Source organism: Enhydra lutris, unplaced genomic scaffold (genome assembly GCF_002288905.1).
Source record: "Enhydra lutris kenyoni isolate GAN:26980312 unplaced genomic scaffold, ASM228890v2 scaffoldscaffold46, whole genome shotgun sequence".
Taxonomy (NCBI): Eukaryota; Metazoa; Chordata; class Mammalia; order Carnivora; family Mustelidae; genus Enhydra; species Enhydra lutris.
The window spans coordinates 12,098,490-12,126,047 of NW_019154130.1; the positions used below are offsets into that span (position 1 = coordinate 12,098,490).

Genomic DNA, 27,558 nt, shown 5'->3' on the forward strand with positions numbered 1-27,558 from the left:
TACCACTGTCTAATCCCAGAACATTTTCATCACTCCAAAAAGAAACCCAGTCCTCCTCCTGTAAGGTCCAACTCCAGTCTTGTCTCCTCCCAGGGGTGTCCACAGCCCCCTGGCCTATTAACCCCACCCCAGCATCTGCCTGTTTCCTAACTCCTGGAGAAGTGACTGCAGCTTATAGTGTAGCTTTGCCTTAATTAACATTTTTGTTTTCTGTTGTGGCTTTACTTTGAAATAATTAACTTCACAACCATGTATTTTCTTGCTGTTAATTTGTAAGCATCTTTTTCTTTTTAAAGCTAGAGGTAGTGTGTTATATGCAGTGCCCCACGGTGCTTGTACATTGTTTTGTCTGAAGGAAACATTATAATTTGATATGCAGAACCCCCTCCGACCTGGATACTGAATGTTATGTGGAAACCTGAGGAAATCCCTAATTTGTCTGGTCCTTGATTTCTTTGTCCTTTCCACTTAGAATCATGTCATCTAGAACCTGGAAGAAACCGTAGAGGTTAACTGTTCTAAAACCTTCCTTTTACATGGCTGCCTGAGGCTTGGAGGTCTGACGAGCCGGGAGGGTCAGGCGTGCACCGCACCACTCCACTGTTCTTCTGCAATGTCCACGTGGAAAACCAGCGGGTAGGGCTGCCTTCTGGAGCCCTTGTTTGCTACTCCGACAGCTCATCTATGACAGCTTCATTTTGGGTTTTCTTTTGCGGCACATGTCATTCTTTTCTGTTAAAAAAATGAAAAAGTGGTAGTAAAACCATGTTCTTACAAAACCATTAGAAAGCAGTGAAGAGAAAAAGCCACCTAAATCCCAGCATGCTAACATGGCTCTTGTTATGGTTTTTGTGTACACAAGTTATTTGCTCATTGTTTTATGCACATTTTTACATAAGCCTAACCTACCTTCTATTTTGGCCTTTATTCCTCACTAAACTGAAGTTTTTTTTGTGTAATTACATGCTTTTCATTATTTTCTTTGATTTGTTACAAAAAGTCCTACAACGTATCTTAATTTTTTTTTTTTTTTATCATTCCTCTAGTATTGGACAATAAAGTCCTTTCCCGTGTCTTGTTATTAATGTATATATTTTATGTAGGGGTTTTCAGATTTCCCCCCTTTTTAGTACTGCCAGTCTTCTTGAAAAATTATAAAACACATGCTTATTGGGGTCCCTGCGTGGCTCAGTTAAGCATCTGCCTTCAGCCCAGGTCATGATCTCAGGCTCCTGGGATAGAGCCCCATGTGTGGCTCCCTGCTCTGCAGGGAGTCTGCTTCTCCCTATCCCTCTCCCCTTGCTCATGGGCTCTCTTGCTTGCTCTCTCATAAATTAAAAAAAAAATTTTAAAAAACACGTGCTAACTATAGAAACTTTAAATTGCATATAAATGTGTAGAATAAAGAGTCCTGCATCTTTCTATATCCCTTAGTGTGATTATTTTTCTAGGCTAGAGTCCCATTAGTGGAATTACTGGATTTAGGGGAATGAATTTTCATATTTTCCAGATTAAGAAATTATTTTTAAAAAGCCCTCATAACTCTCAGCTTCCTTCCAGTCTGACTTTGGTGTGAAGTCTCCAAACCATCCCGCAAGCCTGCTCTCCTGACTCTGCCCTCCCTCCCTTCTGTCAGTGCGATAAATAAGAGGGGACACATTCATGTCTTAACCTCCTATAGTCTGGTTTCTATCCCAGGCCTTCCACCAAGCTACACTGTCTCTCAGATCACCAGGGCTTGCAAACTGGTGGCTTTTCTTGGCCCATCGCCTTCCACGTGTTGGCAGTGTTGGGTCTTGTTAACTGTATCCTTCTTAAAATGATGCAGGTGGTGCATTGAGCATCTCTGTACCTTCAGAGCCTAACACTGGACCCAGGACTCAGACTTTGAGGAAAGTGTGTACAGAATGAAAACTCCTCACACTCCTGAGACCGTGCACTTTCTGGGACTCTTTACTGCGTCTTTAATCTGCCCAGGCTCCTCCTGTGGCCCTTCTTGCCTTTCTATGGTCTCACTTGGCCACTTAGCAGTGATGTGCAAAATTCCAGAAAACACAGTTGCTCTCTTTGCTGGGTAGATAAGAAGTTCCTGCAACCGTGACAAAGTAATTCAGGCACAACCTTTACTTTTTTGTTTCAGCCAAAATTTCTCATTTCTTTAACCGGAGAAAAATTTGTGTTCAGAAGCCACTGATGTCCATACTGGAAACCCCCTGTCTGTCTCAGAGTTCAGCCTCTAGCTGCATTTTCTCTGTGATGGGGTAACCCTCCTGAAACACAGTGAGGGTGGGTGTATGCTTTTCCGTGTATTTAGAAGAGAGATTATCTGGAAAGTTTGTTGATAATAAGTGATTAGGAAGTATGGTTTTTGTTTTTGTTTGTTCGGGTGATGACAGCTCTGAGAATTTTGAAATGTTTCTCAAATTATGTTTCTCATTAAAAGAACAGAAGAGATGAGCACATGAAAACATGCCTGTCCTGTTTTGTGATGCGGCGACTGTTCTTCTTGTCCCCAGTTGCACTGTGGAAGTTAAGAGCGTTGAAAACAGATGACATCATGAGTTCAGAAAGGCCACATTCTAAACCTGAGCTGTAGGTCTAGCTATGATCCACCAGAAGTAGATTTGCTTTACTGCCACCTAGTGAAGGGGAGAGTGTCTCAGGTAAAGCTTCCAGGAGAAGGTCAAGCTGGGCTCACTGGGGGCCTTGTGCCAGCTCTGCTAACCATTAAGCTATTAGCTCACCAGAAGCTTTTATCAGATGCCCAGGAGTATGGTGGTATTTTGCAATAAACTCCCTCCTTACTTGAGATTCGTAAGTCTAAAGTATTTCAGTCTGCATAAGAGAGCATACTTCTCTAGTCACATTAGAGGACCTTTTCCTCCCCCTTTTGATTTAAAAAATAACAAGCACCCTGTTTGCATCAAGGTTTTTCTCAGCACTCCTAAATGTTTCTACTTCGGTTTCTGCTGCTGTGATGTTGCCTTTTTAGGGTCTGGTTTCCGCTTTTACTGGAAGGAACAGTGACCGTGTACCAGTGTTTCTCCTCTGCCAGAAATGGTTGGAAGGAAAATTATCATTTAATGTTGCAAAATATCAACTCTCTTATCTCCCTTAGAATATGATTTTCCCATTTGGTCTCCTGCATTTCATCCAGCTCTGTTCCCTTTGAGGCAGTTATGCCCAAGTAGACAGGTGAAAGTTGTGCTGGTGCCTCCCTCTAGCAGCCAAGTGACTTCTGGCTGTAGTTCTGGCTTTTCTCTTTGTTAGCTTTGTCTGTCCACACAACCCAGGCTTCTGTAGCCTGGAAGCAAAGCTTTGAGTTCCCGGCTTATATGTACATAAAATCTCATGTCTGAATCTCTGGTTCGCTTGGCACTTCCAGTGGAATTTTCTCATTTGTGATTAAGAACTGTAGGAAAATCATGGTTCCTGCATCTAAAGTAACTTGAAATACCATGCTTTTAGCTATTTTTTCACCACTTTTTCCCAGTAATTAAAAATGTGCCTTTTCATTGACCATGTACCATGCCACAATATGACTTTGCTCTGAAATTGTGTATATTTGCCCCAAATTTTAAAATCTACCCAGGAGCTAAAGATGGCAAGGACGGGGTTTAATAGTTGGCTAGTTTCAGGTGAGTGTATAAAAATGGGTAATACCTGTGGCTTGCTTTTGAGACTCTTAAGATAACATGCTTTGTAAATAGAGACAGGTGGTAAAGTTGTGTTAGACAGATGTCACCTCACTTAGGAAGGACATGCTTTCTATCTTTTTCCTTAAGAACTTTTTCTCTTGATGATTTTTCTTTCAGCCTTGGTTTATATAGATTTTGTACTGCTGCTCATTATGACATTGGACTGTTTGCCATAAGGAATTTGATCATTACCCATTAGGGACCTCTTTTTAAAAATACTTTTAAAATTTATTTTCTGCCGTGAGGTGTACATGCTCTTCTGGTAAATAAGTCTGAGGTAAGGTATTGATAAGAGCCTGGAGGAGAGCATTACATTTATTATACCCTTAATGAAGGAGCTCCAGAATACCCTTAATAAATACTGGTGAACTCATGACTGCATTTATCCATCTCTGGTTCTCCAAGGAATAATGGGAAGGGCCACAGCTACAATAACTCTGCATAACCATCATTGACTCTGACTCTATTGATTGTGATTAACCAAGATGTATGGAAAACAGTTTTAAGTGTGTAGTGCATGTATCTCGTAAGGTCCATTAAGATGTTCATTATTTTTCAATCGCTGCGTCTTAAGCTGCACTTGATGTCTGTAGTAGAGCTTTTCTGCGGAAAGACTGCACTGTGGGATTGAGTTCATTTTGTTAATTGCATAATACTACGCAGTCATGTTTCATAGAAAACAGTAAATACTCTTGATTTCATTGATTTGTATTCTTTGGTTATTACTAAATAAAGTATGGAGCATGCAAATAGTTCTTAAAGCCTCTACATGGTGAGGGCAAAAATGGTTCTTGAAATGTGGGGTGCTGCATTTTGGGGGACTTCTGCCTAATTGCTTGGTAAGCTTGAAACCAGTTTTGTCCTCTGAATTTAAGCTGGTAGATTCATTCATTGAACACTTTTTGAGCACAAATGCTGCAGACCCCTCCCTTGCTCCCAGGCAGCAAGGGGTTCAAGCCCCAGCAGTGACAGAATAATATGGGAGACACTGGGGTGGGGGGAGCAAGGCGTCCGCCGTAAGACCTTAGGGAAGGGGACCCAGTACAGGCTCAGTCAGGCCGGGTTCTCCTGAAAGTGACTTCTCAGCTGAGTCTGGAAGGATGACGAGGAGTTGGCCAGGTAGAGTTTTATGGGGCAAGGATGCAAATAACCTGCTTACATTCTGCCACTCCTCAGTCCCAAACCAAGGGCAGGCGTTAACAGTTCACAGCATTTACTTTTCTTGTACGCTGCTGGATTCAGCTTCAGAATCCTTCTCAACACAGGGCTGCTGGCAGCTTCAGTCGATGTACTGGATTTGACACACAGACCATTTGCTAGTCCTGGCCTGAGGCCTCATGACAAGGCTCCTTTCGGCTTCTGTCAGTACTTGGTCAGAATAGAATTGTGATTTTGTTTGGGGATGGTTGTATGAATATGGCTCTGTAGAGGCTGAAGTTTGTATCAGCCTTTCTGTACATCCTCCCACGTCACCTGTGAAGCGTGTGTGGGAGGCACTCTTGCATCCGCCCGGCCTCACACTCCTTGCCAGCATAATGAGCCTTTTTTGTTGACTTCTTGCCTTCTAGTTAGAGATAGTGGTAGAATTGATGGGCTAGGTTCACCGGCTGTGTCCTGCAAGCCTGAGTCACAGTATTAAAAATGATAAATTCCTTATATTGCACTTCAATGGGGATGGTCCTTAAAAGCCATATTTGTTTGAAGACACTGTCATCTGAGGAGGTGGCCTCGCTTACTGGCTAAGGAGCAGTTTGAGGAAAGCCTGGTGACCTCTTTTGATCCCAGTTGTGCCACTAAAATGTTTTTTTGTGACCTTGGGTAAGTCACTTAACCTTACTTACAGCATTCCTAAATCAAAACAACCCCCAAGGTTGTCATGAAGAGCCTTGAAAAAAAAAAAGTGTTTTTAGCGAGTAAGCTCAGGCACCTGGAAGCAAAACGTAAACAGCCCCTTACATCTCCCCACAAGAAAGGTTAAAGGTGGGGCTTGTTTTATTTTGCTTTTAGCCATACAGCATTTCTTCCTTTTTCTTTGGGCCTCTTAGTCCAAATGAGTAGTCTGTTCGTGGAAACTTAGTAGTTAATGGAAGCTCTTTGGTGGTAAATCATTGTAAATTGGCAATTGCTCTGGCGTGCCGAGCTTGAGAGGCTCTATTCCCATTCTTTCAACAAAAAAATCAGCTGTGGTCTCTGACCTATTTATTTGGAGGTAACCCTGCCAAGCGTAAAAAAGATTGGGAAGGCATACAGTTTCACTGGTCCGTGCCCTGGACTGGGACATCCTCACTCATCTGGAAAAGGCTTCTTATTCCTTTAGTTTTTCTTTAGTGCTCTCACAGCAGCTAATATATTAGTTGCCGTTGTACTTTGCACAGACACTAATTAGAGAGCCATCAACATTGGGGTCCAAAGGCTTACTGACAATGCAACTGTCATAGCGGCGTCTTAATTGGCTGCGTGTGATTGTCATTAGGCAGCGATAAAGACATCTGGAGCTCTGGAGAAAAATCAGCTTTTTTCCTACCTCCCTTCGATATCTGTTCTTGCTTCTCCTGGCCAATGTTGTTAAGCACTTTTAGATCACATTTAGGGTTTGGTCTGGTTCCCTCTGCTCCAACCATCGTTTTACTCTCCTGAAAAATGTCTGTTTCTTTAGCACGAGTTCATTAGCACAGAGTCTGATCTCCACTGCTATGGCTGCTCTCACTTGCCTTCGATTCTAGAGTCTGGCGCTGAGTCATCACATGGTACCTGCTGAGCCGGTATTATTTGTTTCCCTCAAAAAAGAGACATAGAGTCTTTTATATTTTGCCTCCTAAGTCATTTGCATTATGCTATTCTCCTGCTCTTTGGCCATGAAGAATGGAGTTAATTTAAATGGATATCTTTGAAAGTGTTCTTCTTTATCAAAATAATTTAGCTTAGCCTATGCTTTTATACATATTTTAATCATTTTGGAAGTAAATGCAAGGAGTTTAACACCTCTCCATGTGTGTGTTCCGAGTGTCTCGCTGATCATCAGCAGTGGAAGGTGGGCAGTAGAAGTCAAAGGAGGCGCCAGTCATACCAGTCCAGTTGTTACTCATGGATACATATCCCTCCCGGTCACTGTGTATTAGCTGTGTGTAAGGCACTGTGATAGAGATAGAGCATTGAGATGTGGCCTTCTTCGGGACCTGAGCATCAAGTGGAGGTGTGGCAGGTAATGAACACCGTTTCTTCAGATACAGAGCAGTTGATACAGTGTAGTTGAACCAGAGAAGACTTCATGGAGGAAGAGGGTCTGTGCTAAACATTGAGCGGTTGATAGGCTTGTGCTAGGTCAGTGGTTCTCAGTCTTGCCTAACCGCTGGAAACACTGATGCCTGGCTCCACTCCCAGAGTCAGACTTCAGTGGTCTGGGTGTACTTTGAATATCAGGAATTTGGAAAGCATCCCAGGTGATTCTCACGCACAGCCAACGTTGGATCCACTGGGCTGGGTTGGCAGGAGGGAAAACACTCCGGAAAGGTGGATAATGTGAGCAAAGGTGCTTCAGTAAGAGTATATGGAAGCCAGGAATGGCAGACTTGTCCGGAGACAGGTTCATGCTAAGGAAGACCAGACAATGAGACCTGGGAGAGAAACTAGTGTGTGGAGGGATCTCTGTGCTAGGCCCAGTAATTAAAATGTCATCAATAAGACATTAAGGCTTGAGTAGCTAGAGGGCTTTCTAAGTGTCAAGTGCTATTCTAGTCTGACTCAGGACTTCTAGTGTTGGGCTCATAGCTATGAGCAAGACCCAGCCCCTGACCTTAGAAGCTGATGGGTTCTTGGGGATCTGGACAGACCGTTGCTGTGAGAGAAAAGTGTAGGCTGCTGTGCTGTAGGCTAGATCACAGGGAGACATGGTCCAGTGGGAAGGGGAAGAGAGGAAGGAAAAATGATTATTTGTGTCATCAAGTACTTCTTGAGCGCTTGGCTTGTGCAGGGCTGATGGGGTGGGGGAGGCTTGGGACTAAGGGGCCCTGAGGTATTGAGCGGTTTGGATGGGGGCAGCATCCCTGGGGAAGGAAATGGAGAGGGCGTGGCCACCAGAACACATTGGGCAGTGTGGGTGGGGCCAGGGTGTGTGTGTGTATAGGAGCTGCTCAGTTTTGTACCAGGGACTAGGACTGATGTTGTCACTGAGGAAAGGAAGGATTTCAGCAGTGGGCTAGTTTGTGGTGAACTGAAGCCTTTTGAGGAGAACACGGGTTTAATTCTAGACCTGCGGCATCTCAGGGTCAGGGGGACAACATTTCTGTGGAGGAAAAGCCCTGTGAGGACCCGTTAGACATGAACAGAGCGCTCTTCTCTGTGGGAGCCCTGCCAATGAGGAGAGCGAGTGGCAGCTGTATCTCACAGGGGCTCCCTGTTGTGTGTGGGCCGGCAGTTCATCAGGTTCTGGTTTTGTTGTTTTGCCTCGGAACTATGTAAAGGGGCTTTGGGGCTGGAGCTTAGGCCCTGACATGCTCTCCTCTGTACCCCTCTGCTGGCCACAGGGGCCCCGATGGAGTCCACAAAGGGCCCTGAGAGACTGTGTGTGCAGCCGCTGTACCAGGCATCAAAGGAAAGGAAGTACGATTCCAAGTCCCGGAGTTCTCGGACCCCTGCATTTGCTTTCTGTGTCTTCCTTTCACTCCTTGTCTCTATTTCTGATGGTGTCGCCGTCCATCTCACCTTTCTTTTCTGAAATGGCTCCTTCCTTTCATGTAGAGCTTAAGAATCTAATCATGCACAGTCTAGACATTCAAACATGTTATCTTTGTTCAGTGTCTCTGTAGCTAAGCAAATGGCCTTAGTCCAGGGAATACCTGAGTTCTTTTCTGGGGTGTCCGGGTGAGCCTGGTGGATTTGGCGTAGTGGTGTGTGTTCTTGTATAGGGTTCCTCATTAAGAAGGGTGATCTGGAATGCTGCCTGGAGGACCTGGGAGCCAGCGGCCGTGCTTTGGCCACGGTGATATCAATATCCACCCTTGCTTGGGCATCGCCAGGCTTAACAACACTCATGGAGTGAGCGTTCCTATTTACTGGGGGATCAGTTGTCATGTGGATTTCCTTCAACCCAATTTTTGAAAGTGCATCTCTCTCACTGGCTCTTTACACCACAGGCACACTCCCCAGGCACCATCCTGCAGGGAGAGAACCGAATTTTCCAACTGAGGGAATTTGTGTGACAGAATCATCTTTGAATCACACAATGTATATATTTACCATCAATAATTTGAGGGAATTACTGCTACATTCAGTAAAAGAAGCACTCCTTTATCAGAATGTTCTTAGTTGGTTTTTTTATATTTATATATTTTTAAAGATCTTACTTATTTGAGAGAGTGTGCCCATGAGCAGGGGGAGGGACAGAGGGAGAAGCAGTCTCCCTGCTGAGCAGGAAACCCAATGTGGGGCTCGATTCCAGGACCCCGGGTTCAGGACCTGAGCCAAAGCCAGACGCTTAACTGACTGAGCCACCCAGGGGTCCCTCTGAGTTTCTTTATTAAGAAATCTCACATGAGAGATTGCTCTGTAACTACTTGATAGATATATCATGTGATAGATTTCAGTAGTTGAATTAATCTCAGATTATCTTGAGTCTTTATGGTTTTTATGTGGGATCTAAGAAACCCTGAAGGAACTATGGCCAGGGTCTCTAGAAGATTGTGAACCTGCTTAAAGTCATGTGCCTGTCTTTGTGTTTGTGGGGTACATCATTAGACTCTTAAAGCCTTTCTAACATGCCTCCCCGTGGTTAGCTGATTTACATGTTGAACCAAGCTCTCTGTAGCAGATGTAAGGAACTTAGCATAAATACTTCGATGGCAGACAGCACACCACCTCGTCATCTGGCCATTCCATTATCCTCGTGTCTGAGGGGCCTCATGTCTGAGCAGGTTCTGGCCCTGTCTTGGCTTTGATGGAGAGAGTCATTTGTTGGAGTGGCAGTAGTAATAGGAGAGAGTGAGTGCTCCTATTTTCTAAGTGGGCAAAACCGGGGAGTGTCATGCATTTCGGCAAGAGCTTTTCATGAGAAGGCAGCATTGTCTGGCTGCTAAAGGCAAGATTTAATTGTTTCAGCAAATCAATTAGTCTTTAGGGACTTTAATCAGTCAAATCTGATGCATGGATGAGGCATTAGAAAGCTCGCGCCTGTAAGACCATTAGTCCTTAGCTTTTCTCTCTTGGTCTGTCTTTTGTGTATGTGTGTAAATACTCTGGCCTCTACAGATTTCTGCTAGTGATCCCTTTGCTGGGATAACGTAAGGCAGTAGATTGGTTATGATAGCCATAAGGGAGATCTTGATGCCAAAATCTTGTAGTACGGTGTTCTCATTTGAATTGTCACCCTTGTGCCGTGTGAGAGCATGACTGTGTTCACAGCCTTCTGTCAGCTAGATGACCTTTTCTCCTGTTGGAATTACTCCTCTAAATAACATTACAAGAACGGTTGCCCACCAACCAGATCTTACTTCTGTTGTTTTAAGGTTCTCCCTGTTTTCTCTACCATGGCCCCGCTCTCCAGTCCCCGTTTGGAACCAAGTGTGCTCTTCTTTTCCAGATATACATCAGGGGACGTGAGGGTGTGGGACACCCGCACCTGGGACTACACAGCCCCTTTCCTGGAATCAGAGTATGAGGAGGACGAGCCTGGAATGCAGCCATATGTCTCCTTTGTGAGGATAAACAGCTCGCTGGCGGTAGCAGCTTATGAGGATGGTAAGTAACCGCAACCCTCCTCCCTATTAAGGAAAAAAAGCTTTACAAAAATTAAGCAGCTGTGGCCGGCTCCCCCTGTAATCCCTCCATACATACACGTGGGCACACACACATGTTCACACACATACACTCACTCTTGCCTTTATGTGAAGAAGTTGGCCAGTAACCCTTCCATGCATTAGTAGGCAATGGAGCAGAGCACCCAGTAAGACTGGTGTTTAATTCCTACTGGAACTGGCGGGCTGGGTTTCAGTGCCAGACACGAGGCTGGCCAAGCCATCTTAAGCAAATAGCTTGTTTGGTATAAAATATTAAATATACTTGGCCTACTTTTCCTTTAGTTTCTGCTCAGTCCAAAGGGAACTGGGAAAAGGGGGGATAGACAGATAATCTGTTGACAAATATGGAAAGAGGAAAAATAAAAGTCAGTGCCTACCTTCTCCTGGCATTTACATACCATACAAAATAATTTATGGTGATGTATTGTCTCTTTGGGATTGATAGTTATTTTTGTGTATGAACAACCATGGATTTACAGAACTAGGTAAGAAAAGCCTAAAATTATATTAACCTAAGTCATGAAACACCTGTCAGTTTGTAACTAATAGGAATAATAGTTTTGATGGCCATGATATCCTATGCTCCTAAGTTCCATTATGTTGTGAATTTGCGATCTCCAAAAGCTTGATTTCCCCACTTGCCTGAGTTGGACCACGAAATATTTTGGAATGTTCGTCTTCATGTCATGTCACTGTTGGAAATATTCGGAGTCAGTGGAACGACCACAGAGTCCATGGTTGGCTCAGATGGACAAAACTGTAGTAAAGTAACTAATGGGCAATTTTATATCTATATGTCCCTTAAAAATAGGGCTGAAATCTTGAAATGTATTACTTTACGTATTACTTTCAACATATTACTTTAACATTCTTTTCTTTCAGTTTTGACAGTAGTGGACTGCATTGGTAGATTTTCTTTTCAGCTTCTAGAAATTCAGCTAAGCTCTTTCTGCGGTATGGAGTATTTTCTGTATGTTTGTTGAGCTCCTGGGTAGGTAACATAAGATCAGCTTGAGAGTGTTTCCAAATTACCAGCGTTTCTCTAAAAAATGAGTATGCAGAAGCTGTAGTACAATTAGAATCCTACAGTTCTAGCATCCTCTCCTAGCCTTCCCCAGCCACACATGCCTGTGCACACACACACATTCTTCTTCGGATGGGGAAACGGGAGCCCAAAGAGACCAGCGAGGTGATTTGCTTGAGGCTGAGCTGTGAGTCCAGTAGTGAATCCAGAAGTGTGACGGTGTGTCCCAGGCCCGCTGGTACTAAACACTATCTGCTACTAAACACAGAGACGCCTGCAGAGACGTGCGCCTGGTTGATCGGCATCCCCATGTCTCCTGTCTCGGGAGCTTGAAAACCCAGCTTGAGGAGAGGGGCCAGTGTGCTGCCAGTTTCCCGTCATCGGTCAGAAGTGTCTTTGTCCGCCTCGTCCCTATTGCTGCACAGAAGCCTCGGGAAACCATGCAGATGGGAGACGGAAACTACCTTCTTTGTTTGTTGTTGTTGTTGTTGTTTTTATTATGTTAGTCACCATATAGTACATTAGGAGTTTTGTTTTGTTTTTTTTTTAAGATTTTATTTATTTATTTGACAGAGATCACAAGTAGGCAGAGAGGCAGGCAGAGAGAGAGGGGGAAGCAGGCTCCCTGCTGAGCAGAGAGCCTGATGCGGGGCTCGATCCCAGGACCCTGGGATGATGACCTGAGCTGAAGGTAGAGGCTTAACCCACTGAGCTACCCAGTCTCCCCAGTACATTAGTTTTTGATGTAATGTTCCAAGATTCATTGTTTACATATAACACCCAGTGCTCCATGCAATACGTGCCCTCCTTAATACCCACCACCAGGCTAACCCATCCCCCCCCCCAAAACCCTCAATTTGTTTCTTGGAGTCCAGTCTCTTATGGTTCATCTCCCCCTCCGATTTCCCCCCTTTCATTTTTCCCTTCCTTCTCCTAATGTCCTCCATCTTATTCCTTATTTTCTACAAGTAAGTGAAACCATATGATGATGCTCTGCTTAACTTATTTCACTTTGCATAATCTCCTCCAGTCCCATCCATGTTGATGCAAAAGTTGGGTATCCATCTTTTCTGATGCCTGAGTAATATTCCATTGTATATATGGACCACATCTTTATCCATTCATCTGTTGAAGGGCATCTCTGCTCTTTCCACGGTTTGGCTATTGTGGACATGGCTGCTATGAACATTGCGGTGCGTGTGGCCCTTCTTTTCACTACGTCTGTATCTGTGGGGTAAATACCCTCTTTGGCAAATACTTGGTAAATAATGGCCAAAATGTATTTTAAAACTTGATTTAAAAAAATACAGTTAACATTCAAAAAGAGCAAAAATATATATACGATGTAAAAGAAAATATATCACCCGAAAAAGCTCAACTACTCCTCCCTCGCGTCCTGCCTTGGTCCCTCCCCTTGCGCATCTTACACATGGGGCCTGTGCTACGTACTTCTCTGCACCTTGCCCTTGTTTTGCTTTTAACACAATGACACATCTTGGTATCTTTCCCTGTTGGCACTTACAGGTAAACCTTATTTTTTTTCAAGCTGAGTACAATGGCACAATGCAGCTATATTTATAATTAGAGCCCTTAATGATGCACACTTTGATGGTTTATACACTTCGATGGTTTATTTTTGTTACTAAAAACAGTGCTGTGAGCAATATCCTCAAATACCACAATGGACTCGTGCAAATATAGCTATGGGGTAAATTGCTAGTAATAACTGGGTTGGAAGCTACACATGCTTTATGTTTTGATAAATATTACCAAATTGCCCTCCACAAAGGTTCTTCCAGTGAATGGTCAAACCACCATCTGTATGAGAGCAGTGGCTTCCTCACGCGGGTCTGATAGGTGGAAAAGGCATTGCACTCTTGCCTTTGTTTTACTTACTTTATATGGACATGTGAACACCTTTTCATTGTCTTTTTTTTTCTTTTTTTTTTTTCTGTTTCTCTGCAAATGGCTGGTTCCTGTCTGTTCTCATTTTTCTCTGGGTTATCTTTTCTGGTTAGAAAGGGAAATAGTCTTGAATGGATAAAGAAGATGTGGTATATATACACAATGGAATACTATGCAGCCATCAAAAGAAATGAAATCTTGCCATTTGCGACGACGTGGATGGAACTAGAGGGTATCATGCTTAGCGAAATAAGTCAATCAGAGAAAGACAACTATCATATGATCTCCCTGATATGAGGGAGAGGAGATGCAACATGGGGGGTTAAGGGGGTAGGAGAAGAGTAAATGAAACAAGATGGGATTGGGAGGGAGACAAACCATAAGTGACTCTTAATCTCACAAAACAAACTGAGGGTTGATGGGGGGAGGGGGGTTGGGAGAGGGGGGGTGGGATTATGGACATTGGGGAGGGTAGGTGCTATGGTGAGTGCTGTGAAGTGTGTAAACCTGGCGATTCACAGACCTGTACCCCTGGGGATAAAAATATATTATATGTTTATAAAAAATAAAATTAAAAAAAAAAGAATTAGAAATGAGAAAGGGAAATAGTCTTGCCAGACCTATTTAAAAATTTTTTTTTCAGTTGGTCAGTTATTCTTCAGTGGACTTTGTTATGATTTATTTTTCTGGATGGTAGTTGTAGATGTATGTAATTTTGATTTTTTAAATCTATAATTGGGCTTTGTTCTGTAATGTTTTTGACTAAGTACTACATTTTTAGGGCTGTAAGAACAAACTAATAGAAATGGCTACCCATTGAGAAGTCTTGCTCTTTTTTTTCTTTTTTTTTTTTTTGAGATTTTATTTATTTGATAGCACAAATGGGGAGTGGCAGAGGGAGAAGCAGACACCCCACTGGCAGGGAGCCTGATACGGGGGGCTCTATCCCAGAACTTGGGATCATGACCTGAGCCAAAAGCAGATGCTTAACCACCTGAGCCACCCAGGTGCCCCAAGATGTCTTGCTTTTACCCATTTTTGTCCACTCCATTCTAAAGCAACCATATATTTTAGTTCTCTTTTTATCCTCCCAGTATTTGTGTTGCAGATATGAATGTTTGTATTCTCCCCCTTTCTTAAATGAAAGACCGCAAATTACATTATTCCATATGTTGGCTTTTTTCACTTAATTATCTGTCTTGAAAGCTTGTCCTTGTCTGTATATAGAAAAACAGCCTCCTTTCTCCCCCTTATACCTGCGCAGTATTCATGTGTACAAGGACCGTGGTTCAACTTACACAGCCCCTTACTGAGGAATAGTAGTGTTGTTTCAGACCTTCTGCTATTACAAGGTAGCAATAAGCCTTACTTGTAGGACATTTCTTGTGAGTAGAGGAATGGTAGTTTCCTATAAAATTTATGAATCCAAGGGTAAATGCTGATGGGTTTCTACAATTTTGCACTCTCACCAGCAAGGTATGTTGGTATGCCCATTTCATCACACTTTTGCCAGCAAAGTGTGTTTTAGACTTTGAGGTATTTGTCAATTTGATAGACTAGAAATGGTATCCAAATGTAGTTTCAATTTATATTTCTCTTAGCTTAAGATTTCTTTTCATATTTGTACCTGTTACTTGTACTTCTTTCTTCTAGTAAGCTATGGGTTATTTTTTACACCTGAATCTTGACCAATATAGAGTTTATCCTGTGACATAAAATATGAAATATGTTCATATGAACATAAAATATGAATATGAGGCTATTTTTTCCAGCCTCTCTTCTTAGAAAGCCCCTCACTCCCTACCTCACTGGCTCGAGGTGCTGTCTTTATCAGTTTTTAGATATGAGATTCTCTCGGTACTCAGGTCTGTTTCTGCGTGTTATGCTCTGTCTGATTGCTTACGTTTATACCATCAAATTGGCGTTGTCTTTCTGGGTCCCGTGGCATTGTTGATGTCACGATTCATGTATCTCCAGTTCATTTTGGGACTAGGATTAGGTCTTCGGTGAGAACTCTTGCATTTTTACTTCTCTTCTCACTCTGAGTTTGCTTTACTAGCCGATTGGGGCTTTACTATTTCTGGGATACACAACAACTTTTCATTTTTCCCCCAGACCTCAGGTGGCATTGTCTTTGGTCTCACTTCATTTTAACAGATTGAGACTGTGATATTTATACCAACATATTCATGAGTAGCTACTTCTGAGGCAAAGACAGATTGAAAACATCAAATGCACATTTTTATATTGCTCCTTTTCAGGAGCAGCAAACAGGCACTTCTTAGGCAAAACATGGCAGGAAAGAAATGTACCTTGTGGGGTCTGCTGTACGACATTTGTGACAGTGCCCGACAGAAGAGAAGAATATGATGAAATGAGTTAATGAACTTCAGCTCCCTGGCTGTGCCGAAGGGAAGTTCTGTAGTCACTGAAGCCCCATTGATGGTCTACACACGTATTCTCCACAGAACGAGTCAGATCCAGAGGGGAGATGGAAGCTGCTTTGGGAGAAAGTAAGTCGTCCCTACATCCTTTTTAGCCTCCTTGCCCGGTAGGAACACTGTACACCCACCTGGGGTGTTGAGATTTGGCAAGGTGATCCACAGTTGTGATTTTTTGAATTCCAACCCATTGGCCTCATATTTCTTCTGCCTTGTTTCCGATTGTCAGCTCTGGCCGTCCTCCAGTTTGATTTTACCACTAATTGTGTTGCACGTTACCGTACCGAAATGAATCAAATCAAAATGCTTTTCCTGGAGCATTAGATAAAGCAGGCGAAGGTTCCGAGTAATGAGCAGATGCTGCTAATGCAGGGACAGTGGGGACCTTGCCAGGACTCCATCTGCTCCACGCTCGCCTGCCTCTGGCCCCGAGCCACAGCATTAGGGAAGGCGGTGTACTCGAAACCCACTCTCCGTTCACAGAGTTTATCTTGAAAACTCACTGTTTGGTGAAAAATGAGATTACACACTTTTTAGGTGCAAAGAAGTTCTCGTTTGTCCCTCAAAGTGGAGAGGAGAGACCAGACACCGCGCATATTAGCATTCAGGAGCCGAGATGGAATAGCCAACGGTTGTCTCTGTGTGCTGCCATGAAGCAAGGCAAAGTGGCTTATCCACTTCTGCAGCACTCCCAGTGCAATTGTCTGAACACACACATGCTCTATTGTCCGGGGCTGTGCCCGCCCTGGGCCCAAGTGACTATGATTTCTCATTTACTGGCGTAGTAACAATGGATGGGAGGAGTAGGTCTCTCCAGGCTTCTTTTTAGCAGAGAACAGTAGGACCATGTTTTAGTTAGATGGCTATGACGAAGAGTAGGTGCTTTTAAAACTTCATAATTTTATGTTTAATTAAAAAAAGACAGTTCTTTGATAGTTTTGCTTATGTCTCTTCTTTGTATGATGATGGTGACATTGGAATGTAATGATACAACCTTTGAATGTATTACTATACAATAAACAATATTCTTCACCCCCCAATCAAGATAGAAGTTTTACAAGAAGTTTAACATGCTAAAGCATTGCTTGGGAGATGGCTAAGACAGCTGGTTGTGGGTTGTGGATATGATTTTTTTTTTTTTTTTTAATTGCCAAGGCCTGCCTTTTCTGGTCATTGTTCTCTTAAAAGTTTCAACAACCAATTTTTGCTTGAAACCTTTGCCTAACCTTAGGTCTGGCGGACTTACTTAGGTATTTGACAAAAAAAAATGAAACAACTTTCTGATAATCCCAAAATACCAGGTATAGTCCTTATAAAAAATAGGATACCTTTATAAACATGAACAATGAACAGTAAGAATGCTCACGTTTTAAAGGTGCTCAGACTGGAATTGAACACTGAAATGCAGAGATGGTTCTTTTGGTGTCAAAGGATTTGAGGAATTGAACTTTAAATTTGACTACGGTCTAGAGGGCTAGACTGTGTCTATGCTTATGTGATGGAAGTGTTTGAATAAAAACTTTTTTTTAAGTTTTTCCATTTTTCAGTAAGAAGAATTTGAAATTATATTTCATACTTACTTTTGTATTCTTTGGCCTGAATATGCATTGTATCTACGTATTAGGGCAGTGTTCCTCAAATGGGTGTCCAGAGAGAGAATCTTGAGCAGGAGCTGTGAGATCTCCAGGAAAGTTTGTTGTTGTTGTTGTTGTTGTTTAAGATTTTATTTATTTGACAGACAGAGATCACAAGTAGACCGAGAGGCAGAGAGAGAGAGAAAAGGAAGCAGGCTCCCTGCTGAGCAGAGAGCCCAATGTGGGGCTCAATCCCAGGACCCTGGGATCATGACCTGAGCCAAAGGCAGAGGCTTTAACCCACTGAGCCACTGAGGCACCCCAATTTGTTGTTGTTGTTTTTTTTAAATCTGTATTTTTATAGTAATCTAAAAAAAAATCTGGATCCTTTGACCTTGTAACTAAATCATGCAGCATGATCTCAGTATTTGAATTTGCATTTTGTGTTCACAGGCAGTTGGTACCAAGTGATCACCTACATGTCTTGTGATTGTTTTTCATGCTAAGGGGGCCACAGATGACTTTTTATTTTATTTTATTTTATTTTATTTTTTCCACAGATGACTTTTTATAGAGGTCTGAAAGCTCTCAGATTTAAGAAACACTGAGGAGAGAAGTTCTCAATTTCTACGATTACTGCAAATTTTTTTTTAAGATTTTATTTATTTATTTGACAGAGATCACAAGTAGGCAGAGAGGCAGGCAGAGAGAGAGGAGGAAGCAGGCTCCCCGCTGAGCGGAGAGCCTGATGTGGGGCTCCATCTCAGGACCCCGGGATCATGACCTGAGCCAAAGGCAGAGGCTTTAACCCACTGAGCCACCCCAGGCGCCCCACGATTACTGCAAATTTTTTGATGTTACTACTGAAAATAACTTGAAAAATGTTTTTTCATGCAGAAAGTGATACATTGAATTTATGTTATGAGATTTGGTGTTAATCTTCTGGTTTACTGGGGTGGTTTTACTGAAAACTGATTTTTAATAATATACCGTATGATACATAAATTCAAAGTAGCTACCCAGTGTTATTAGGGTTGAGGTTAAAAATGGAAAGGAGCAATGAATAGCACAGAGCATTTTTGTTGAGAGATAGTTTAGACTAGAGAAATAAATTGTCCATGTTCTTAAATGTACCTAATGAAATCCACACGTGAATTTTTTTTGGAGGCTGATAAGTCAAATTTTCAGTGCACGAATTTAATTTCCCTTTTAATACCTGCAATTTTGATTGTGGCATTTATTCTATACTAAACCCTAGGGCTCTGTTAAAGCAGAAGTAAACATATTTGTGGAACGTATTTTTGTTTTAAAAGCAAGATGTGTCTGCCTGTCAGCCATCTCAGTCAAAAAGTCATTAAGCAAGCTACAGTGGAGTAGGAAGGCAATGCTGTGGGGCAGGGACAGGTGGAGGAGGGAGTCTGAGTGGAACAGTGTCCTGGCAGGTGTGGAAGGTTCCAGACATCCGGGGAGATTGGGCAGATAAGTATATTAAGGGTAATGGAAGCCAATTTTCTCACTATTGGAAAAGGAAGTTACGGGCATGGAAAAGGGCTATCCAGATGAACCCTGTGGGGCTGGATTGGAATAGAACGTGTTGGTGTGGAATTCCTGATTTTCATATAGATAAGTAAATAGAGGTATCTCTATGTTTACATGGAAGCATGTTCATACATGTCCTAGCTTCATTTGCTGTGAAGGTATAGAAGCAGCAATAGTCCAGTAGCAATGAGCATAAGTGCTTGGATCTTAAAAATACCAGTCTTGGGGCACTGAGGTGGCTCAGTCAGTTAAACATCTGCCTTCGGCTCAGGTCATGATCCCGGGGTCCTGGGATCGACTCCTGGATAGGGCTTCTTGCTCAGCAGGAAGCCTGCTTCTCCCTCTCCCCCTGCTTGGGCTCTCTCTCACTGTCTCTGTCACTATCTGTCTCTCTTTCTCTCTCAAAAAAATCTTAAAAAAAAAAAAATAAATAAATACCAGTGTCCACTAAAAGGAATCAAGGCTGCTTGGCGAAGAGGTTGACTCCAGGGCTTGGGTAGGGAAAGAACAAAATAATCCTGGAACATCCTATTGTACCAGGAAATATGGAAGTGCTTAAGGAATAATGGTGACACGTCAAAAGAATACAGAAGCCACCTTGAAGGTAGCTTTAAAGAGGTCAGGCTGGTCTTTTTGTGGGATGTCCTTCAATTTGGGTTTCTAATACTCCTCACGATTCAACTCGGTTATGTGTTTTTGGCTGAACTATCACAGAAGCGATTCTGTGTTCGTCTCAATGCATTCTATCACGTAGCACAAGATGTCAGTTTGTCCCATTACTGATGTTAAATTTGACCGCTTTATTAATTTGGCATCTGCCAGGCGTCTTGACTATGAAGTTACTTTCCCCCCCTTACACTGTAATGTAATTAGGGTTCAGCAGGGAGATTCTTTGAGATGTAATATCCCATCCCTTATCTTCTTCTCCTCTGCTAGTTTTAGCATCCGTTGATTTTTTTTTTTTTTTGGTCTCAATTATTGCCATTATAACTGCCAATTAGTGATCTTCTAATTCCACTATTCCTTCTACATTTGTTAGGTGACATTCTATGGTAAATGTGTACCTCTGTTACTGTCATGATTTTGATACTCAGATTGCGCCAGATTTGGCCAGTTGTCAAACTCATGAAGGTTAAAAAAAAAAAAAAAAAAAGAAAGAAAGAAAAAGAAACTATTCCAGGTTGAAGGACACAAGGCAGCTGAATGCCCTGTATCATCTTGGATTGGATTCTTTAGCTATAAAGGATGTTACTGGGACAAATGGCAGTGGGATCTGAATAATGGGTATATAAAAGTTCTTGTAACTTTTCTGTAATTTTCAGATTGTTTCAAAATAAGTTAAAACTTTTGTTTCTGATTAAGATGAAATAACAGACTAGATTTATCCTCTGCCTTAAACTGGGAAACTGGACAGAATGTATTAATGGTTTTCAGACATTAATCTCTAAGAGATCAGTCTTGGGCTGTTTTTCAAACAAGAGGAATCCTACAATTACACCAGCTAACCAGCTGGAAACAACCCAGTACAGGGAAAGGGAACCTGAACAGATAGATCCTGGACCTCATGTTGAGGAGACACCAAGAGGTCAAGGAAGCCAAGGTGGAAAGAATTTGTGGGCCAGAGTATCAGGGAGGAGGGAGCTGCACAGAGTGAATTCTACAGACCTAGAGGGACTCCTCTGTCTTTGAGTACTGCTTTGCCCATGTTTGAGAAGAAATACCTGAGAGCAGGGAAAGAACCACCGGAAAGAAGGCAGATCAGTTTCTGAAGCTCACACAGGGCTAGGAATGGTTTGTATCCCCACCAACCAGCATGGAAAGACCTCACTCTTATAAGGCCACTGATCCCATCCGCAGGGCCCACACGCAAGACTTAATCTAATCCTAATTACCTCCCAAGGCTCCATCTCCAAATAGCATCTCATTGGGGGTTAAAGCTTCACCCTGTGAATTTTGGGGGGAGACACAGACATTCAGTCCATAACACCAACACTAAAGCTATTAAATTCTTTTTAAAGATTTTATTTATTTTAGAGAGTGAGCAAGAGTGCACGATCAGGGGAAGAGCAGATGGGGAGAATCTCCAGAAGACTCCATGTTGAGCACAGAGTCTGAAGTGGGGCTTGATCCCAGGACCCTGAGCTCATGACCTGAGCCAAAACCAAGAGTCAGAGGCTTAACTGACTGAGCCACCTAAGTCCCTGAAAGCCATTATTTAAATATGAATATACAAATAGGTTTAAAAGTAAAAGGATGGAAACTTATACAGTGCAAACAGAAAGCTGGAGTGGCTACGTTACTTTCCAACAAAATTTTAGAACAAGGAATATTAGGGATTAAAAGGGGAATTTCGTAATGATAAAGGGGTCAGTTTATCAAACGGACATAGTAATCCTAAATATGTATCTCCTAACACAACTTGGGGGTTGCCTGGATGGCTGAGTCAGTCAAGTGTCCAACTCTTGATTTCGGCTTAGGTCATGACCTCAGGGTCATGAGATCAAGCCCCACATCAGGCTCCATGCTCAGTGGGGAGTCTTCTTGAGATTCCCTCTCCCCCACTGCCCTTCCCCCTGCTTACGCGGTCTCCCTCTCTAAAATAAACAAAATCTTAAAAAAAAGTGAAACAAAAGCTGATAAATTGAAAGGGGAAATAGATAAATTCATAATTATAGTGGAAATTTCAGGCACTTTTATTTCAGTAATTGATGTAAGTAATTGGTAAGGTCATATAAGATTGAACAACGTTGTCAGCCAACTTTACCTGATTGGCATTTATAGAACTTTCCACACAACAGCTACAAAATACACATTCTTTTCGGGTAGCCTCAAAATGTTGGCCAAGATAGAGTATGTTCTGGGCCATAAAATTAGTTTCAGTAAATTTAAGAGGATTGAAACCCTGCAGAATATGTTCTCACTGAAAGTACATTTTTCAACAACCATGAAATTAAAAATAACAGAGCTCTGTAAAATCTCCAAATATTTGGAAATTAAACAATGCATTTATAAATAACTTATGAGTTAAAGAAGAAATCAAGAAATATTTTGAACTGAATGAAAACAAAAAACCTTATATCAAAATGTATAGAATGTAGCTAAAGCAGTGCTTAGAGGGAAATTTAAAGCAATAAATGCTGAAATTATAAAAGTTTCAAATCAATGCTATAACTTTTCACCTTAAGTAGAAAAAGAGCAAATTAAAATAAGCCGGAGAAATACAGTAATAAAGAACAGGAAACATGGAAATTGAGAAAATACTACAGGAAAATAAAAACTAGTTCCTTAAAAAAAAAAAAGTGATAAGCACTAGTCAGAGTGATTAGGGGAAAAAAAATACCAACATCAGGAATACAACAGAGGGGACATCCTTATAGATCCTACAGTTGTGAAGATCCTACAATTGTGAAGAAGTGAAAAATTATGAACAAGTTTATACCAGTAAACTTGATCTCTTAGATGAAGTGCATAAATTGATTTTCTTTGAAAGATAAACATTACCAAAATTCACTTAAGAGCTAGAAAACTCGAATGGCTCTATTTCCATTAAAGAAATGGAATTTGTAATGCAAAATTTTCCCATGAGGAAACCCACAAGCCCAATGACTTTACTGGTGAATTCTACCAAGCATTTAAGGAAATAATACTAATTCTGTATACTCTCATAAAATAGACTAGGAGGCAACACTTTTCAACTCAACTAATGAGACCAGCATTATCCTCCTACCAAAACCAGATGAAGAAAAAGAATAACTAGTGTATGAAAACAAGGAAACTATAGATCAGTATTTCACATGAACATAGATGTAAAAATGCTTAACAAAATACTATAAAACTCAATCTTATATTAAAAAGATAGTAAATCATAGCCACTTAGGATTCATCCAAGGAATTCAAGGTTAGTTTAACATTTGAAAATCAGTTCATCATATTAACAGACCATAAAAGAAAAACCTGATGGTCAACTCAGTGAAACACAAATTTGATGATTAAAAACTCTTAGCTGACTAATATAGAAAGGAACCTTTCTATGAAAAACCTACAGCTAACTTCGTATGTAATGGTAAAAGACCATGCTTTCTCAAAACTCAAAGCAAGGCAAGGGTGACCACTTTTACTACTACTGTTATTTTAAGCATTGTACTGGAAGGCCTCCTTAGCACACTAATGCAAGAAGAAGAAAGGTATATCAATAGGAAAGGAAAAAGAATAATTGTGGATAAATTGTCTCTGCATAAAATCCTAAACCATCAACCAAAATGTTACTAGAACTAAAAAGGATCTTTAGCAGTGTCACTGTGAATGAGGTCCGTATACAAAAGCCAGTTGTATTTTTTCAAGTTAGCAGCAAACAGTTGGAAAAATATAAGATAATTGGTGATTAATTCAGCAAATGCCAGTGAAATATGTGTAAGACCTATGTGCTGAAAACTATAAAACACAGAGAAATTAAAGCCCAAATAAATAGTTATATTCATGGATGGGAAGATTGAATGCCGTTTAGATGTCAGCTGTCCCCTCATTGACCTAGAGATTCAGCCCAAACCTAACCAGCATCCCTACTGGCTTTTTCTTTTTTTTCTTTTGGTGGAAGTTGATAAGCTGATTCTAAATTTTAAAATCTAAAGGAATTTAGAATCTAAAAATCTAAAAATGCTGTGGACCAAGAATAGTGAGGAATGGTTTTGAAAAGAAGTAGAAAGTTGGTAGAGTTACCCTACCCAATTTCAAGATTTGCTGTGAAACTGTAGTCTTCAAAACAGTGTGATACTGGCCTAAGGCTAGACCAATGGAACACAATAAAGTCCAGAAAAGCCCACCCACTGATTTTTTTTTAATAAAGGTGCCAAGGTCATCCAGTGATGAAATAATCATCTTTTCAACAAATGATGTTGAAAGAGATATCTCTAGGCCTTTTCACTCCTGCTTATGAACTTCTACTCTTACATCATGCCATCTATGAGTTAACGCAAATGGATTATAGACTTAAGTATAAAACTTTGGGACAAATTTCTTAGGACATAGAAAGCACAAATTAGAAAAGAGAAATGGTAGACTTCATCAAAAGTAGAAACCTTTGATCATGAAGATACTAAGAAAAGGAAGAGACAAGCCATAGACTGGCAGAAAATATTTGCAAAACACATATCTGATGTATGATTTGCATCTAGAATATATAAAGAACATTCATAACTCAAGTATAAGAAGACAACCAACTGAAAGTGGTAAAAGTTCATCAGGAAAGGACAGGGTCTCCGAGGTGTATTAAGAAGAACAAGAGTGCTTTCCTGCTACTTCTAAATTTGAGTGGTTGATCATCAAGAACAGAGAATTCCTCTGGTGGTTCCGTGGCCACTGGAACACATTTAGTTATTGAAGTTTTATATATATATATATATATATATATATATATATATATATATATAAATTTTTTTTTAAGATTTCATTTTTTTTAAGATTTTATTTATTTATTTTACAGATCACAAGCAGGCAGAGAGGCAGGCAGAGTGGGGGAGGCAGGCTTCCCGCCAAGCAGAGAGCTCGATGCAGGGCTCGACCCCAGGACCCCAAGATCATGACCTAAGCTGAAGGCAGAGGCCCAACCCACTGAGCCACCCAGGTGACCAAAGATTTTATTTTTTTGACAGAGCTAGACCACAAGTAGGCAGAGAGGGAGGGAGAGGGAGAAGCAGGCTCTCCACTGAGCAAAGAGCCCAAAGTGGGGCTCGATCCCAAGACCCTGTGATCATGACCTGAGCCGAAGGCAGCCGCTTAGCCGACTGAGCCACCCAGGCACCCCTTTTTTTCTATATTTTTAATTCTAAAATAATCCTTCATGAAGAAATCTGGACCTATTTTCAAAGAGATCCAAAAGTGGATATTGTACTATGGGATCATAGTGGTAGTAGATATTGTATATATATATGGGATTGTAGTGGCAGTAGACATGGCCAAATATAGTTGCTATGTGAACTCTGAATTGTTCCTCCTTCCTTGCTTTTAACTTTGCTCCCGTATAGGACTTAAAACCCAGGATCATGCAGCATTACAAAAAGAAATTCTTAGATAAGCAGCTTTCCCCAACCCTTTATTCTAAGGCTATGGCACACTTTTCTGTATATTTTTAAGAGCATATGATCTTTGATGCAAAGACCTGGACTAGCTTATTCTGCTTCCTAAGAGTTGGAAGTGTATATTGTGCTACCCTAGTAACATTAAATATAGCTAGTGCCCATATCTTGGTTTCTAAATATCATTAATTCTTCAGTAAAAGGAACCAGTGCTAGGGGAGGCAAATACAGGATGAGTCTGGAATATCTTGTGGGTCCAGAAAGTAAGGGTGTTAAAAAAAAAAAAAATGGATAGCAGAGGAAAGGGGGAGGCTCTATTTATAGGACAGCGGAACCAAACTGGAGTTCCTTCCCAACAGCAAAATCAGGGACAATTTGCACAACAAAATATAGTAATGGATTATAACCTATAAAAGAAGTAAATATAAACCTATCCTGATATAAATAAATAATTGAATAAATAAAGGAGAAGAGACAGCTCTTCTTTACAGTAGCATTTTCTTAATGAATTTGTATATGGACAAGTGTGGTGAAAATAGAAATTCATTTGGCAAGCACCACATAATTGTTGCAGGCAAGAATCATCCATGGATGCTACAATTAGTATGATGAGAAATAGGATATTTGCATAGTTGCAAATTATTTCTCCACTAGAGAAAAATAGTAACTTTATAATGGGGAAACCCAACTCTACCACCTAAACCACGTGGTGAAAATTACTGTCATCAGCAATGAGAAATTGACAGCATGTACCTCGTGATATATGGAAAAGGCACGTTACTTCTGTGCTGTTTTTGCCAAAATGCATAACCTGATTTTATTTTATTTTTTTAGATTTTATTTATTTATTTGACAGAGATCACAAGCAGGCGGAGAGGCAGGCAAAGAGAGAGGAAGGGAAGCAGGCTCCCCGCTGAGCAGAGAGCCCCATGTGGGGCTTGATTCCTGAGCCCAAGGCAGAGGCTTTAACCCACTGAGCCACCCAGGCTCCCCCATAACCTGATTTTAAACATGACTAAACATCTTGTTCTATTAATCAGGGTACTTAATTTTTTTGAAGACAAGCATTTTGGAAGATAGGTGTGTTATGAAAGTTTTTGTTAGTGTTTTTCCCCCCTGTAGTTTAACAATATAAATGGATCTGTTATCTCATTATAATAAAAGCCTTTGTCAAAAAAAAAAATGACTAAACAGACAACTGAGAGATCTTCTACAAGATACATGGTCAATACTTTTCAAGGGGCAGGTGCAGGAAGGACAAGATAGACTGAGGAATGGTTTCAGATTAGAGGAAGGAGACAGGACAATTAAATGCAACATGGAATTCTAGATTGGATTCTGGACCAGGAGGAGGATGTTAGTGGGCCATTTAGTAAAATGGGAATAAGGTCTGTAAACATCTTGTATCACTGTTAATTTCTTGACTTCCATCATGCTTCTGTGGTTATGTAATATGTTAACCCTTGGGGAAGCCTTGTGAAGGGTATATTGTAACTTTTGTATAATTTGTAGGGCTTCTTTTATAAGTCTGAAATATTTCAAATTTTTAAAAAGTGTTAGATCATTAAACAAGATTAGATTCTTTTTCACATAGTGATTTAATGCCATGTTTTTATGTTAAATAATTTTTCAGGAAAAAAAAAATGTGCTTGTTCCGTTTCTGTTTGGCTGAATTGGGAAACTGAATTAGATGACATTAGGGTCCTTATTCTTCCAGTGGTGGTTATACAGTTAGGGATTCTCAACATACTTTGTTTCTGTATCTTGCTGTTTATATTTGGGCTCTTCCCTCCCCCTTTTATTTAATGTATGATGGTATGAAATGGTATTCCATTTCCAAAGAATACTTTTTAAAGAATGATATAGCTATTTTATTTTAAAATGTCAATATTTAGCAGTATGGCAGAAATTAGTTTTTTAGGCCACTACTTAAAACTTATGATAAACAAGTTTTGTCAGGTTTTTTTTTTTTAAGATTTTATTTATTTGATAGAGATCGCAAGTAGGCAGAGAGGCACGCAGAGAGGGAGGGGGAAGCAGGCTCCCTGCTGAGCAGAGAGCCCGATGCGGGGCTCGATCCCAGGACCCTGGAACCATGACCTGAGCCGAAGGCAGAGGCTTAACCCACTGAACCACCCAGGTGCCCTAAAAGTTTTGTCAGTTTTATATATAAGATGTGAAAGGGACATATGATTTCACTTATATAGAATTTAAGAAAACAGAAGAGCATAGGGGAAGGGAGTGAAAAATAGATGAAATCAGTAAGGGAGACAAATCATGAGGCTCTTTTTTGTTTTTAATTTTTTAGTTAACATATAATGAATTATTAGCCCCAGGGGTACAGGTCTGTGAATCGCCAGGTTTACACACTTCACAACACTCACCATAGCACATACCTTCCCCAATGTCCATCACCCAACCACCCTATCCCTACCCCTCACCCTCCAGCAACCTTCAGTTTGTTTTGTGAAATTTAAGAGTCTCTTATGCTTTGTCTCCCTCCTGATCCCATCTT

The 27,558-nt window shown here is 41.1% G+C and overlaps 1 protein-coding gene across 2 annotated transcripts in view; it reads left to right on the forward strand.

Annotated features, from left to right (window-relative positions):
* LOC111156448 (F-box and WD repeat domain containing 8) overlaps positions 1–27,558 on the forward strand; it is a 123,045-nt gene that overhangs the window by 39,913 nt on the left and 55,574 nt on the right. For both annotated transcript variants that reach the window (XM_022517361.1, XM_022517362.1), the window contains exon 5: positions 10,273–10,430. In XM_022517361.1, the coding sequence (XP_022373069.1) occupies positions 10,273–10,430 (158 nt within the window). The remainder of the gene's footprint in view (positions 1–10,272; positions 10,431–27,558) is intronic.